The sequence below is a fragment of the Camarhynchus parvulus genome, chromosome 2, assembly GCF_901933205.1.
Source record: "Camarhynchus parvulus chromosome 2, STF_HiC, whole genome shotgun sequence".
NCBI lineage: Eukaryota > Metazoa > Chordata > Aves > Passeriformes > Thraupidae > Camarhynchus > Camarhynchus parvulus.
In genome coordinates, this window is record NC_044572.1 from 150,114,995 (window position 1) to 150,132,053 (window position 17,059).

The window sequence follows — 17,059 nt, forward strand, 5'->3', positions numbered from 1 at the left end:
AAATTAAACCTAGACTAACTAGGCCTGCAAAGGTTTGATGTTGAACTAGACGAGTTAAAGCTTGTAATTGAGGGTCAGTAAAAGCTTGCTCAGCTTCAGGTGGGACGCAGAGAGGTTCTTTCCCACCACGCTTCTGTTTCAGGGTTTGTGTGAGACTTCCTGGGCCTGGCTGTGCACGTGAGGCACCAAAACCCCAGAGGAATTTGCAAATGAGACGTTTACCCTGTCAGTGGAGCAGAACTGCTCAAACAGCTTTCCTCCAATGACACAGGAAGGGGACAGAGACCTTTTTTTTTTTTTTTCCAGTAATTGCATCATGCTCTGGAGTTGGGAATCGTTCAGGTTTCTTCCAGAGAGGGTTGGAACTGCTCTGTGACAGAGTCCTGCCTCACCTGCCAAAACGTGGAGAGGGCTGGGAGGACATGAGAGGGCAGGAACCCAGCACCTCCATCCTTGCTGCTTCCTCTCATCCCCAAATTGTCTTTGTCTGGAGCACTTTGCTGCAACAAAGTGCTTTTCCAGGTGCTGGCACAGCCCCCAAAACTCCATGGAATTCTGGAGCTGGGATCCCTGGAATCCCTGGAATTCCTGCTCCCACCATCCTGTTGGATGAGAGGCCTGACTCCTTATCCCAACCCTTCCTCTTCATCCCACCCTGGATGTTCCTCCTCCTGAAGTCCCTCCTGATCTCTCTGGATCAAAGTTGTCCAGGAGACCCTCAGGATCATATTTGGAGCACCCAAGGATGCTCCAGACATAGATTTTTCCACGGGCAAACCAAGCTGCAGGTTATTCTTTGCTGTCTGTGGTGCCCAACAGGTCACTGTCCTCTACCACCTCTGCTGCACCCTGTGGGGAAAAATTGAGATTTCTCTCAGGTAGCCTCTGAGATTCCCGAAAATTCCTGAAATAAAGGTGCCCAACCAGGTATTTGGGTCACACCATTTATTATATTTTTTTATAGATAAAGGAATGAAACCTTCATCTGCCCCCTCCAACCACAACCTGCAGTCAGAACCTGGCTCTCAGGTGGATGAACTTTCACTTCTGGCTGACATCCACATTTCCTTTTCCCTTCTCTCCCCGAGCCTAAGGTGAAAGTGGATTGCTGTCTGGTGAGGCTCAGCTGGTGCTGGAATTCTCACACTTCCTCCTTCCAAAGTCTGTGTGAGTCAGCCGTGCTTGTTTTAGGCTTTTGACAGGAAAACAACTGTGACTCTTTAAGAAGATCTTGTTTCTCAGGCAAAAAAAACCCTTTAATTTCCCTGAGCAGCCTCAGCAGGCCCTCCTCAGACTGCGCCCATGGCTCCGGGAGCCCTCTTTAAGCTCAAGCCTAATCCTTTAGGCCCCGTAAGTGTCCCTGTCTCCAGCCATGTCCTGGATGACCTTGGCCATGAGCTGGGTTTTGTCTCCATCTGTTTCTGCCCTCAGGTTGTGACTTTTAGGGTTGGAATTGCTGATCCTTTTGCTCTTCCAACCCAGGGTATTTCATGATTCTCTTCTCCAACACTAATCCTTAATTATATCATGTCTATCTCTGTCTCCAGGCCTAATTCCATCTCCTGGGTGAACTCTGGACTCATTTTATAGCTTTTTTTTTTTCCAATTCTGGCCTTTTTTTTGTGCCATCAAAGGTTCTGGACCACCCACAAAATTGTCTAGGCACCTCCTCTCCCACAACAGGGGTCTCATCTCCAGGTTTTTTGGGGTATGAAGAGGCTTTTCAGTCCTCTCCCTTACTCCTTCCACCAAAAAAATGCACTTTTCTGTGAGCAAGGAATTCACCAGGTTCCAAGGAGGCAGCACAAAAATATGCTGAAGCTGTAGGCAAGGTGATAGACTTATGGAGGTTTGTAGTGGAAATGTTAAATTTGGTGTGAAAAAATAGGAATGGGAATGCGTGGAAGAACCAGAAGAACCTGCAGAGCAAAAGGTAAAAGGAAAGGCATTTGCTGAGTGCCTGTGTTCGTTCAAAAGTAGAGAAAGAACAAGCTGACCTTGGACAGGAAACTAAGAGCGGGGTGGGAGCCATAAAACGCTCAGATAAAGTAAACAAAAGGGCTGGAATATTCAGGAATTTCATGTCAAAGGGGAGAAACGAAACAGAAAGTGAGCAAAGACAGCATTGTCTCACCAAAAGCTGTAAAAAACCAAAATTTGGGGTTTTTTTGCTCTGCCTTTCACCTTTTACCTTCACCTTGTGCTCAGCCTTAAAGGCACAAGGAGAGTTGCAGGGCTTTCATCTTTTTTGGCTGCTGGTGGCACAGAAGTGACACAGGACAGATGATCTGGGCACACCCACACTGGTGCTTGTGACCCAGTGAAATCCACAAGGAAGAGTGTGAAAGGCAAAATCCACTTTCTCCAAGATTTTTTTATATTGTCAAATATAAAATCTCTTCTCTCTTCTCCCCGAAGATCTCGAAGTGGGGAGTTTTATTCCTCTGGTTTCCTGTGACTGCAGAAGGGAGTTTCTCATTCCCAGGAGCGGTGTCTGCTCGTTATCTAATTGCTGATTAACATCAAATTCTGCATCCTGGAGCTGCAGGCAGGTCCCAGGTGAGCTGTTGTGAGCACTGGGCACAGAGCCAGGGCTTGTTCCTGCCTCTCCTGGACCAAGGAAAATTATACCCCTGGCACACCCAATTCTTTGTGTGGAATTTAAGGATTTGCTTGAGTAAGGAATCAGCTGGAAAATGGGGAAACCATCATTCCTGTGCAGAGCTCTCTCCACCTTCTGCCTCAGCCCTGCTTTAGTGCTGACTGAAATCCTGGGATCCCTGGAGCTGGGCATCCTTTGGAGTGAAAATTCCTACGTGGAAGTTCTTTCTACATCACTGGAAGAGATTTGGGCCACTTTTGCTGTTCAGCCTTTGTCTTGGAGCAACCTGATCTCGTGGAAGGTGTCCCTGCTCATGGCCAGAGTGGTTGGAATGAGATCTTGTAGGTCCCTTCCCACCCAAAACATTCCATGGTTCTGTGATAAAGCCAAACCCAGCCCTGAACACCCCTGCTCTGCTCTGGTGGAGGGAACCAGCTCCACGTGGGAATGACAGAAAGGTGACAGAGAGAGGCAGGAATGGGAATGACCAGGAATGAGTTCATTCTCCAGCCCCAGTGCAGACATGGAGGAGACGCTGAGAGCGGAGTTTTTCCATGCTATGATGAATCCTAATTGTGGTACTAAAGCTGCTGCTTCTGGAGGCAGTTTTCCAGCTCTTCACCCTACTTTGGATGCCAGGAATTCCTTCTGATCCTATCAAAAATCCTCTTTGCTACTGCATCAACCCCAGCACAAAAAGTGGGAAGAGCAAAGCAGCCCCAAGCCTTCCATTTGGAGGATCTGGAAGGTTCTCGTCCCATCACACACCACTTCACACTTCCCAGCTCATCTTACACATTTTTCCATGGAGTGCAGAATTCCAGCAGGGCTTTGTTTCACATTTTTTCCCCAAAGTTTGACACGTGTTAAACTTGTGATCCAGCACATCTTCTTTTCCTGCCAGATTGCTGCGAGGGAGATTCCCTCATCCCATATTTGTGCCACATTAACTGGAGAGCTTTTTGTGCTTGTCCTCCCCAAATTACACCCTCTTTCCTCAACCTACCACTTACATTTACTGGAATCACCCAGAATTCTCCTGTTTGCAGATTCTCTCAGCTCATCACCCGTGAGCTCAGTGAATTTATTGTCTAATACATCATCCAAACCAGCAATTAAAACTTTGCATCATCCCAGAGCCAAGAGGAGCCTTTTAATGGATCGTTCCAGCCTGACAGCAAATTGTTGGCTGTGGTTTGCTCGTGATTTCAGCCCCACTGGGTTTCCTTGGTTTTGCTTCTGAGCCCATCACGTCACACTGTGCCAAAAGCTTTATTAAGGCTGAGCTGTGTGGCAGGTACCACTTTTACCCTCACAGATTTTGTTATCTTGTCACAGGGAGGGATATCTCCCACCTGTCATAAAATCCTTGCTGATCATCCCTGCCTCCTTGATAACCCCTACACCGTTGATTGATGATTTATTTCAGAGCTTTTTTTCCCACTCTTGGTTTGGCTGCTCTGTGTGTCCCTGTGCCCTTTTTAATAATGGATTATTTCCACATTTCTTCATGGAAAGGCTTTGGAGGTGGCACTCAGTGCTCTGGTCTGGTTGACAAGGTGAGAATTGGTCACAGATTGGACTCAATGATCTTGGAGGTCTTTTCCAACCTAAATGAGTCTGTGATTTGTGGTTGCTCAGTCTCCAAAAACACCCAAATTTCCCTGCTGCAAAGAAACAGGAGCAGGAGAAACAGGCTGGGTTTGGGAGCTGTGATGGATTTCTTTTCCCATTTTTCCTGGACACCACTCTGGCTGGCAACCCCCCACTGATTTGCATATTTACATAGAAAACACTAATTTTATTCACTTTTGATGTGTTAATTAGTTCATCTCATTAATATCTGTGGCAGCAAAGTGGCTCTTGCTGTTGTGTTTGATGTGGTTGTGTCTCCACACCTGTTTTCCCTCTTACTCCACACTTGGAAGCACGAACACAACTCCTGACTCTGCAGCTCACAGTTGTGGCATTGGAAAAACAAATCCTACACTGAGGCTCCAAAAATCACCTGGAATTCTTTTCCCAGACAGTTCAGTTTGGAGAGCAGCAGCACGCAAACCTCACATTGGAAAAGGGAAATAGGACTGATTGAACCCATGGGGGAAAAAGGAGATTTAGGCTTTGCCTAAAGCTGAGCCACCTTCATCTTCTACCTGCACCTTCCTCCAGCCCAGGGGAGGGAGGAACCAGTGTGGAAGAGGAGCTGTGACCTCATAATCAGCCCATTCCTCACCTCCAATCAAGAAGGAGAGTTTTAAATTGTCCCTCTTCCTTTTTTATTTAAAAGAGTTCCAGCAGTCTTCCACTCAGAGGATCAGAGGTGACAAAGTCCATCCAGAATTCCCGCCTCCAGATTTACTTCTCCGTGACCTTCAGCTCCCACAACCGGGAGCTTGCAGTCCAGCAGCTAGGTGGGTGGACAAGACAAGGAGTAAATCCTGTTAAACACAATCCCTTCACCTCCAGAGAATCAGTCAGGATAATCCCGGCTACTTCAGCTGCTTTGGCATCCAGAAATTTCAGGAAGAGAAAGAGTTCCTCTAAATTTGTAGGCAATTCTAGGAAACCACTCTCACTTGACCTTCTGGCAGCACTTGGACTGCTGTGGTGAAAACTGGGGGAAAAGCTGGGAGTAAGGGTCTGCAAAAGATCAGGATGAAGTTCATTCTCCCTCCTGAGCTGTGTCCATCCTGGTTCCCCACACCCTCACTGGACTTATCTCAACCCTCCACTTGTTCCTTCCCCTCCAGATGGTCTCTCCACCAAGATTTTGCTTTCTCATGTCCAGCAAAACTGGTTGAGATACAAATTTCTCCTTCTACTTCCTCGTTCTCCTGCCAATATGACAGGTGGTTAAACAATAACAGCTTCGGCCTGCATCTCAACTTTCTTGGAGTTTTTAAAAAGCACCTGAGGTCCTGCAGGGAAGAACTGTGCAGGGTAGGGAGGACTTGCTCCTGCAGGAATTGCTCCTGGGATTGGGATGCAGCGCAGCCACCACAGCTCTACCAGTGCCTGCCCTGAGCAGCTGGACATCTCTTCCTTCTTTTTGGTTTAAAAACTTGTTCTTCTCCTTCTCCATCCTAATTTTCCTTCCCTTTTGAGGTTGTGTTTGGTGAGAGAAAATTAACAGCAGGTTCTGCTGTTGATTTTGTCTTTTGACATCTGTCATCTCCAGGCACAGCTCAGTGGGGTGTCAGTGTCCTCTTGTCCCTGCCCACCACTGTGGTGTCACCTCCTTAATTTCCTCCATTTCCCCTCCATCCATTAAAGAAAATATTTAAAACCAGTCGCCAGATCCAGAGCTCACAGCACAAAACATGAAGCTGATGTGGAATCTTTCGTCCTCCTGGAAAACTGAACTCCAGGCACTGTGAAATATCTCAAAAATCCACATCCTTCCACATGTGTAACCAAAACCCTGCAGAGTTCCAGGGCAATGCTTCAGAGAAAGCAAAGATCTCATTTAACCATCAAACACAACAAAAAAACCCGACACCCTTCAATTGTTTGGACCAGCTCTGGTTTCTCCCAGGACACAGCTGAGCTAGGGATGCTGCCAGCTTTTCTTTTTTTTTTTTTTTTCTGTGTGTTTTCCAGGAATGGGAGCTTGCAGCTGGGGCTGTGACCCAAGAAGCTCTGAGCTGTTTGTGTGAGTCCCTGGCTGGCTGCCCTTCTTCTTCTCTCTGTGACACCCCCAGGCCTCCTACAGAGCTTTTCTGTGTCCCCTCAGCTGCAGCTCCTGCGGGGAGAGGAGGCAGCGGAGAGCGTGGAGGGCAGAACCAAACAAAGCTCAACACAATCGATGGTTTCTCTGCCAGGAACGTGGCTCTGTAGAAAGCCTCTCACAAGCTCTGAATGACAGGGGTTGGTGACAGCTGTGTGAGGTTGTTTTGGCCCTGGGGAAAAAGAGGGGAATAGATACGGGGATATCTTTTCCAGCTGGATGAGGTCCATGAGGAGGCAGTGTGAGAGCAACTCCCAGCTCAGCGGGCTGCCCCCATTCCTTCCCTTCTCCCTCCCACCTTCCCGCTGCCTCTCCTCTGTCAGCCACATATTCCCCTCTCTGCCTCTCCCCCTTTTCTCCGATGAGAGAAGCTCATTTCAAAATGGGAATGGGAGGAAAGACCCTGAGGAGCCAGAAATTTCTCCCCACTGGGGCTGGAGAAAAGTCAACAACCCTGCCACAAATCAGCTCTACTTCCACCTGCTCGTTTATAAACAGATGTTTGAAAACCCAAACTCACTGTGAACAAATTCACCCATCATCCCCTGTGCTGACACAACTGTGGAGCCATTGCAGGGGTGGGATGTTATTCCTCACAGAGCTTTGAAAGTGAGAGACAAAACTATGCTTTCAAGGATCTCCTCGGAGCAATAATGATTTGAAGCTTGAACGTGTCAAAAAGGCCATTTTCTGTATGTTTTCTTGTGTGAGTTGGATGTCTGGGGACACTTCGGATTCGGGCAGGCTCAGGAAATCAATGGGAGTTCAGCACCTGACTTATCCAGGCTCTCTCAAAAATCCCAGGGGGAAGCTCAACCACAAAACACGAATCTTTGAAAGTGGAAAATTATCCTAGAACAACACTTTTATTTCAGCCATCACAGGGAGCTCTTCCAAACCCATCACAATCCGTATGTGAAGATGTAAGTGACGCTGGCCAGGATACCCAGGGACATCACCCCGTGGCTGCTTTGCCTGCTGCTGACTCCATTCACATTGCACAGGGGTTTCTCACAGCAGGAAACATTCTGGGAGCTTTGGATTTGTTGCTGACCTGTTTCTGGACACACTGGAGAACACATCTTGGAGATGACGTATTTAGGCTTGTTGGGCTCTAGTGCAGGAAGAAAAGTGGGGGAAAGAAGAGAAAAAGGAAGATGGAAAATAATTGTTTCAATATTTTTGTGGCTAAATCTGTTTTGGTGACTAAAGGAAGGCCAGGCACTAATCTTCAAGGCAAATTTCATTGAATTAATCATAGAATTATGGAATGGCTTGGGTTGCAAGGGACCTTAAAAATCATCCATGGGCAGACGTGAGAAGTGGATTTGTAATTAATTGTATACTTGTATACTTCACTATGTACAACAAATGATAAACAAGACCATCAAAAAAGTTTTTACAATCCAAAAAAAGAGGGGGAGATGTGAGAAATGGATTTGTAATGAATTCTCACAACCTGACTGAAAGCTCACACAGTCTTGTGCATCTGTATGCAAACACTGAGATCAAGTGTGCTGACTTAGGAAGGCCATGGAACAGAGATGACATTGTTGAGAGAGAGACTGAGCTAGAAACAAGTTTCAACAAGTTTCAAACTATGGCCTTGCAAAAAAACCCAGGAATTTTAGAGAATTAGACCTGTGAAAGATGCATTGTAGCAGGACCATGTGGGGTAAAAATATTGGTGATTGGTGTTAGAAGTATTAGCAGCACTGTGTGGCAAAAGGTAAAAACAGGCTGAAAAACATTTATAAAGTATTGCAACCAGGAAATGGGTTGGCTTTTGATAGAATGGCGTTGAGTTTTACATCTCTTATATCTCACCCTTCATTGAGACTGATAATGGAATAAAATATTTTAAAATGCCTCTCGGTTGCCCTGTTTATGTAAAAGCTAGGAAAAATCCAACAGGCAGGGGAACCTCCCACCAGACCAGGTTGCTCAGAGGCCCATCCATCCTGGCCTTGGACATTTCCAGGGATGGGGAAGCCACAGTGCCATAGAATCCTGGAACTGTTAAGGCTGGAAAAGGCCTTTAAGATCATCAAGTCCAACCAGGATTTCTCTGGGCCCCACATTTTTAGGTTTTGTCAATCCTAATGTGGAACTAACACCTGTGGCTCTCAGCTCCAGCTGCCTGAAGTGATGCTCAGGCTGGGTCGTTCCCACCAGGGTGGTTTTTCCTACAGCATAAACAGAGGGGGAACGTTCTGCATGACCTGAGATTTGGGATAAGAGCACATGGAGGTCTTTGAGGGCACAGAGCCCCCAGGACAGACCTGAAGGATTGTGCTTGGCACAGGGAGTCAGCCACGGTGAGTGTTTGGCCAAAACACTTCTCAAAACAGTTCTGGGAGTGAAACACACCCAGCTCCAGGTGTGAATCCACTCCCTGGTGCTGCTCCCCGTGTCCTCATCATTTCCCCAGTTTCCAGCAGGAATATCAAAGTTATCTGGACACTGCAGCAGCCACAAGGTCTGTGTCTCCTAAAAGCTGGTCATCAAGGCCTGTTGTTCCCGTACTGGGATGAAATCCCATTCCTGGGACTGCTCTGCTACAAAACAAACAAGGTGCTGTTCCCAAACCTACTTGTCCCGACGTCCTTCCGGATGGTCACGCAGTGTTTGTCCTCCTTGGCACACATGGAAATGGTCAAACAGTCCTTGTTGGACTCCTGTTCTTGGCAGGTGTAGCACATGAATGGATAAACTGGGCCAAAAAATAAAAATTAAAAAAAAAAAAACGGGAAAAAGCACATTACAAGGTTTAAAGGCTACAAAAACCCCACTGCAGAGATCTCCATTTCCCTCCTTACAGCCTGAGGAATGTTTCTGTGGGAATGACCAGTGACTTTCTTTATCTCCTGACCCGTGGCAGCAGCGCTAAATCCCTCTCTGTCTCCTCTGGCTCAGGCTGAGAAGTGTTATCGATCTGTTTGCAATCCCTGGGAGCAGGAGATGTGAGCAGAATTCAAGGATTTGGGGGCTTTTATGAAGGAGATTATTGCTGAGCCATAGCAGCTCGGTCCTGAGGGCTCAGCCACGGGAATTGCCAATTACTGCTCAGGGTTTCTCCTGGGCAGGGCTTGGCAGGGAGAATTTAAAGATGCCCGTAGCATTTTGAGGAGGTGGACAATGCCCAGTGTCCTGCTTCTCTTTCATCTGGCTCAGAGGCTGCTGTCACATCTCTTTTTTTGCGCCTGAACGTCACTGAACTGGCCTAACCTCAGTTCTAGGAGGTCTGGTGAGAGCCCTCAAATGTTTTATCAAACTCCTGTTTTTACCATAAAATCGGGAATGAATGGAAAATCTTAACCAAAAGCTTGGTTTGAGTGCTAAAGGCAGATTTGGTGAGATAATTCCGACATCTGCAGCAGTGGCAGATGATTGGCAGGAAGGTCACGCAGCATTTCCTGCCGAGAATGTCTGTGTCTGCCCTCAAATGTCTGTGTCTGCCCTCAAAACCAGAATGTGGTGAGCCAGACCTCTGGAAAGTAGTAAAAAAAAAAGGAAGTGATGCCTTGTGAAGGCTGACCTAGAACAGAGACTGGTCAGAGCTAAAGAATAAAGTAGGGATTTATTAGAAGGCATAATGGATACACCTCGGGCAGCACAAGAGCCCAGCCAGGGCTACACCCAAGATGAACCCAAAATGGTCACAAAATGCATGACCAGTCACGGGGTCTCACACTTATAAAAGTTCTGGTCCATTTACATATTGGAGTTAATTGTCCAATTACAGCTTTGGCTTATGAAGTCCCATCCTTCTTGTTTTTCTCTCTTCAGTCCCCATTGTTTGTGCTCTTAGGCCTGAATTTGGATTGGTTGTCCTTGGTCCCCAACTAGAGAAGGAATTGTTTTGTCTCCCTACTCTGTGAAGAGAGCTCACCATCCCCCAATATGAAGTCCAGAACTACACACTAAAGCAGCACAGAGTCTGAAAAACATAAAAGCTAAAACCTGAGGCATCATAAGAAGAACAAAACCACCCCAAAATATGTGCAGAGCACTCCCCAGCCGGGCAGATGGAAAGGTTTAATAGTGGTGGTTGACTTCAGAGCTTGTGAATCACCCAGAGCAAAGTGTGGGGTTTTGTGACTGAGTTCCTTTAAAAACAAAGCTAATTTTTGGTGGGAAACAAAGGCAAATGCTGGCTGAATTCCTGCTGAGTCTGGGGCCAGTCTGCCACTTTGGAAAGGGCAAAAGCAACTAAAGGACACGTCCCTGTGAGCACACTTTTGCCCGATAAGAAGTTGGCAGTGAGAAAGTGGAAGGACAGCAGAGGTCACACCATGAAACGAGAGGTTTCTGATGGAGGGAGGGAGGGAGGGAGGGAGGGAGGGAGGGAGGGAGGGAGGAAGGAAGGAAGGAAGGAAGGAAGGAAGGAAGGAAGGAAGGAAGGAAGGAAGGAAGGAAGGAAGGAAGGAAGGAAGGAAGGAAGGAAGGAAGGAAGGAAGGAAGGAAGGAAGGAAGGAAGGAAGGAAGGAAGGAAGGAAGGAAGGAAGGAAGGAAGGAAGGAAGGAAGGAAGGAAGGAAGGAAGGAAGGAAGGAAGGAAGGAAGGAAGGAAGGAAGGAAGGAAGGAAGGAAGGAAGGAAGGAAGGAAGGAAGGAAGGAAGGAAGGAAGGAAGGAAGGAAGGAAGGAAGGAAGAAGTCCCCAACTGTTGATCCTGTGCAGCTTTTTTTGTGTCACTCTCCTCTACAAAAAGTTGAATTTTCATGTGCAGAGTAGAGGAGATTCAAGGAGGTTTTAAGGAATTTTTGCAACAACTTTGAATGGTGTTGTTCTCGAGCAAGCCCACAAAACACGAGCTGCTGAAAATTCCAGGGAATAGGTGCAAAGCCAGGCATGAAAACACTCTCAGAGGGTAATTCCCAAGGATTATTGGTCAAACCAACTGGAGCAATGGAAGAATTCTTCCCTGTGAGAGTGGTGAGGCCCTGGCACAGGTTTCCCAGAAAAGCTGTGGCTGCTCCATCTGTGGAAATGTCCAAGGCCAGGTTGAACAGGGCTTGGAGCAACCTGGGATAGTGGAAGGTGTCCCTGCCCATGACAGGGGTTGGGATGAGATGGTCTTAAAGTTTCCTTTCAACCCAAACCATCCCTGTGATTTTAAGTGATTTTGACAGATGGATGCAATAAAAGAGTCAAAAAGAAGATTGGATGCAATTAAACCAAGACAAATAAATTACAACAGATCGAACTTAGACACTTAAATGTTGGGTGACAAATAAATGGTTCAGTTACAATTCAGAACCACGGTGACAACAGCAGGAGTCTACAGTGCCACATTCCAGCCACGGAAACAGGCGTCACCCAAGGGGACACGGGCAGAAATGTCATGTGCGAGATACACAAAGTGGCCTTTCCACCTTGGCAAAGCCTTAGCTGGAGCCCCGGTGCCCAAATCTCTCCGCAGCACTTCCAAAAATGCAGAGCATTTGGAGAGGGACCAGAGGAGAGGGAGAAGAGAAGGTCAGAGATCCTGGAAATGTGATCTTGTCAAAAAGGTTGGAAGGGTTTAGTTTGTTTGTGGAAAATGAGAATATGCTGAGGAAAATCGCAGGAATCTTCTTGATGATGCAAGAAAAAAGACACAGCAAAGAAGAAAGTAATAAAATATTTTATGTGCCCTGTGGTGGAAATATGGGAGAACAGAAAAAAACTGCTGCTAAGAGATATTAAAATTCAATTCCTAAAGGGATCACAGTCTTTGAGCAATTCCAGGCTGTGGAATCTTCCTTGTTGGAAACTTTCTGGGACACCTTAAGCAAATATCTCTCTGATCTTGTCCAGCATTGCAGCGAGGACTTCACAATCTTAGAGGTCTTTTCCACCCTTAATGTGATTCTGTGAAAAGGATCAAGACCTTTTATGATTTTTGCTGGACACAAAACTCACAAAACAGTGAGTTTAAGGATTGAAAAGGCAAAAAACGCTCTTTGATCGGCTGAGATCAAGAGTTTTGACCAAAATTTGGTCATTAGGGTCTTGGATGAGACCCAGGATGCCTGAGAAGGATCAAATGCCAGTTTCCACATTTTCCTTTGTCCCAGTTTTAGGCCAGAAAGCTGAAATCTCTTATTCTGGATCTGGGCTGGGCCACAGAAATGTGCTGTGCAAAAGCGTGCCCTTAAATCCATTGGGAATCTGCTGCCAATATCAAATGTCACTGGTGAGGAATCCCACCATGAACCCCTGATCCTGGATCTCTGTGAGCTTTCCAGTTCATCCTGGGTCACACAGAGAACATTGCCTTTGAAAATTCTCCTCTTCTGTCCATGTTACTTTGCTTCAATCAGGAATTGTGGGCACTAAATCAATTTTTTTTAAATAATGAATAGTCATTTTCCCACACCCAAAACCGGCCGAAGGTCCTGCTCTTCCAGGCACGCTGGAGAACCATTCCAAAGGATGTAGGAGTAGGGGGTTGATACATCAGTGATAATTTATTAATTAGATGCCTCTTTCTCAACCAGATTCGTATCGTGGTTTCTGGGAAACCATCATGTGTGGGGGAAATTTTGGCACTCTGGTCATCATTCCCACGTGCCAGGAGCGATGGAGCAACGCATATGTCTCACTCACAGAAGGAGGACAACACTTGGGAGCAGGATGCCTTTAACACGAAAAGTTCTTTCACCTCTGCTGCTGATCTAATCTATAAAAATTCCCAGTGTTGCATTTTCTAGGAAGACACGTGGCAAACCACTAAGAGGGAGGAAGAAGGAAGACAGAAAAGTCTCTAAAATACTCAAAAACTGAAATTATTAAGGGAAAAAAAACCCCATTTTGTTATGCTTTCTATCACTTCCAGCTTGCCTCCTTTTGGAAGTTCCCAAGGACCACAGCGTGGATTTAATGGTTGGAGCACCACCAGAGCTCCAGCACTGGAAAGAAGAATCAATCAATCAGATTCTCATTTCTGCATCAAATCACTGATTGGGGTGCCAAAGGACATTGGTGACACCATCACAACGCTGCAAAGTTGGTGACAGCCCTCTAGAGTTCTGCCACGTGGAAAACTGTCACCACCTTCCCCCTAACCCTTGTCTTAAGTAGGAGCAGCAGGAGAGGCTCACCTTGTTCCACACAGAGCACAGCAGCCAGCAAGGTGACCAGAGGAGTCCTCATCTCCAGCAGATCCTCCCAGCAGCACGGGGAAGCTGTTTGGAGGGCAGGTTTTATACCCCAGCCCAACAGCAGCAGCAGTTTTACAGGTTCCGGGTGGACATGAAATCAACCCGAGGGTGTGGAATGTTCATGTGTGGGAGTTTTCCACACCGGGGCCCTTGGAAAGGGCTGGCACCTTGGGGAAAAGCCCTCTCAGCCACACATTTCTTGCTCTTCTGGTCGTGTGAGTGATGGGAAGTCAGGATCTGCTCTCTCCTCCTCTGAATGTTTTCCTTTCCTTCCTTCCAGAGCCGCTGCTCTGATGAAAGCAGAGCCTGGAGGCACAGGGAGATTGTCCTAGGAATGAATTTTTCTGGTCCCTTTGCATGGACAGCACGTGATGTTCCAGGGTTTGTACCATCCATTGGCTTTAATTATTCAGCAGCACCAGACTCAGCCTCTGAGCTGGCCTAAGCTGGTTTACCTCAAAATCAGTGTGTTTTACACTAAATTAAATTAGCTAATGGTTGGTTAAACAGAAGATTTTCCTCAAATTTTCACATCAGTCTTCATTTCTTTATCAATTTTCCTCTGGTTAATCCCTCTGCTCGCTCTTTTTCCTGCTTGTAATCCTCAAATACCTTGTACAATTTTGATTTAATTAAGTTTTGCTGCTATCCAGGGATTCTTTAGAGGAGCTGCTTTTCTCCACGCCCAACAGTTTCTCGAAATCAGGCCTCCATTTCCAAGCCCACAAATTGGCACCCTGGAATTGCAGCTCTGCTCCGGAAATAGCCATCCCTCAAAGTGTCATTTTTTCAATCTCTCCTCTTAAATCAATCCTTTTGCTTTTATTCCTCTGTGTTGTTCCTGTCCTCTGAATTCCTTAAAATCTGTTCGTGACAGTCTGGGATAGAGACCCTCATTCAAGATGAATTTTGTAAGAGCTTGAGCTGCCAAGTCCACAGACCTTCTTCTAAAATAAGATTAGTCCTGGACAGCAGGAAGAAAACATTGTCAAACCCCGGTTTTTCTGGCAATTATGGAATAACTTAACTGGCAATTCCCTGCACGTAGCCATCAGCAGGGTATTTTTGTCTGTTTCTAACATGAATCATTCCAACCCTGGATGATTTACTGATCCATGTGATTTTCTGACACCTTTTTCAGGCCCTCCTGATCCCGGAATGACGTCATCAGGTGGTGAATTCCAGGGTTGTTCAAGCCCTGTGTCCAAGCAGACATTCCCTGGGTTTTGGAGGTTGGTGAGTGAGGTCAGTGGTGATGATCAAATTGAGCCTTGTGCTTCACCCAGGACAACTTGGTCCTTTGCCCCAGTGTTTTGTAAACAGGTTTTTCTCCCTCGTTAGTGGGTGTGGCTCTTTGCTGGCATTTTGCAGTGAGGCTGAAAGAACCATTTTTATTCCTTATTTTTGGTCTTATTTATGCCATAAACTTGTTGTGTTTATTCCTTTCCCCTTCCATATCCCAGATCCTGTTGATTTCCATAGGATCATAGACTGGGTTGGTAGGAAGGGACCTTAAAAACAACCTTGGACCTTAAAAATCACCTCATGCCATGGGCAGGGACACCTTCCACTATCCCAGGCTGCTCCAAGCCCCATCCAAGCTGGCTTTGTTGACTTTTCCAACATCCATTTTATTCCCACATGAATCTTCTGGGAATAGGATCAGCACAAGTCAACTTTGACTTTGACTTGGAATTTGACTTTGACTTTTTGACTTGGACTTTGACTTTGATTTTGACTTTGACTTTGACTTACTTTGAAGGAGCAATGAGGCTGAAACACTCCCAGCACATCCAACAAATATGTACTAAGGAGAGAAATTCGGGTGGGAAATGGGAAATTTTCTGAGTTTTCTGGGAGCTCTCTCCAGGACATTTGTCTTCCTTAGTACTGTGGTTCTGGGGAACCTTGGAATGCTGGAGAATTCCCTCTTCCCAGTGCATGGAGAGCATGGAAAAGAGATTTATTTCCCAACAGGGCAGATTACAAAACTCAAAAGCACTCAGAGGCATCACTCAAGGATCCAGCATGGAGAGGGTGTCTCCTGCAGCCTGGGATCACAGCCTGGAGGAGGCCCTGGAGCAGGGACACCAAGTGAGGAGTAAATTGAGGAAGACTGGGGGGAAAAAATCCCCAAGGAGGCTGAGTCACCTCTCTGGAGTAATCTTATTATCCATACAGGAAAACTAAAGTGGATCAAATTGGAGCCATGAGTTGGCAGTGGACTCGAATTGGAGCCATGGGTTGGCTCCGTGACAAAGAAGCAGCAGTCAGCTTTGGGAAAAGGGCTGGGTTTGTCCCTTCTTGTGGCTTCCAGAAGATTTTTAGACCCACTGAGGGTGTTGCTTTGACCTCTTGCATCCATCCTGTCTCTAGCTTTGGCATTGAGGCACTGTGTTGGATCCGGGCAAATAAACAGGGAAAAGGGGGAGAAATTTCATGTTTTGGGGGAAAAGGCAGGGCAATTATTCAAGGAGAGCAGCAGGCAGCACAGATCCTTCAGAACCAATGGTGGGAAAGCCCCAAGAGAGGGAAAAGAAGGGCCAAAGTTAAAGCTCCTTCTGCAGGTGCCTCATTCAGGCAGGGAAAGGCCTCCTTGGCTGATCCAGGTCTTGGTGCAGTGACTCAGAGCTCTGAAAAATGACTTTTATATAATCCACAGGGAGAGAGGGGCAGTCACCTCCCAGGATCAATCCCAGCCACTGGAATGAGACTCCCATCTCCTTCCCAAAAGCCCTCCAGGCATCACAGATGTCTCTGCTCATGGGGCAGCTCAGCGCTCCCATGTGAGGAGCGTGCAGCCATGGGAGGCACCAGAAACCCGGGGTGATGGAAAGATTTGGAATTAGGGAGCAGCACCCGCGTGGGAGGTGCCAATCAGGATTTCTCGGGAAGGCTGGCAGAGCCTCCTCTTACACAACAATCCAAGGGGAGGGTTCACCACAGGAGCTCTCATGTTTTTAGGACCTCCTGTGCCTCAGGGAAGTTGCTGCTCCCGCCTCCAGATAAGGGCTTTGGGACATGGGTCAGCTTTGGAGCACGTGGATGCGTTTTGTTGGGCGCTAGGGAAAAACCTGTGGGGTCAGGGGGAAATTGGGCAAGAAGGAGGCAGCCAGGATGGAGCTGCTCCCTTAGGGATGGCACTTCTGGATTCCCAGAGCTGTTTATAACTTCTCCATGCCATGAAACCCTCCAGGGGTGTCCCACGTGCTTCCATCCCCTTTGCCATGCCAGGATCCTTCCCATCCCAAAACAGAGGCACCTGCCAAGTTCAGGCAGCTCAAGACACGACCTTAATTTTAAACCTGGCTGCCAAGGGCAGGTCTGGACTCCTGAGCTTAGCAGAACAAGACCTGAGGCCGTACCAGCCCCATCTTGGCCTTTTCCTGTGCCAGCCATTGTCCCTAAGGAATCCTGAACTTGTGGATGGCACGGGATGAAGATTATTTCAAATAGTTCAGTTGTCACTGTGTTAGGAGTGGGATGGGGGGCAGAATATGGCCAGCCAAGGTCACAGAATTGGCGTGTTTGGGGTTTTTGGATCTGTCACTTCAATATCCCTAAATTTGGCAGGAAAGGATGCAGG

At 47.0% G+C, this 17,059-nt stretch overlaps 1 protein-coding gene across 1 annotated transcript; it reads right to left on the reverse strand.

Moving 5' to 3' along the window:
• Positions 1 to 7,231: 7,231 nt before the first annotated feature.
• Positions 7,232 to 13,465, reverse strand: LOC115901489 (lymphocyte antigen 6E-like). The gene is made up of 3 exons (XM_030944225.1): positions 13,414 to 13,465; positions 8,923 to 9,042; positions 7,232 to 7,443 (listed from the first exon to the last, which is right to left on the reverse strand). Exons 1-3 carry the CDS (start codon positions 13,463 to 13,465, stop codon positions 7,232 to 7,234), a joined length of 384 nt encoding a protein of 127 aa, XP_030800085.1.
• Between the last annotated feature and the right edge of the window lie 3,594 nt (positions 13,466 to 17,059).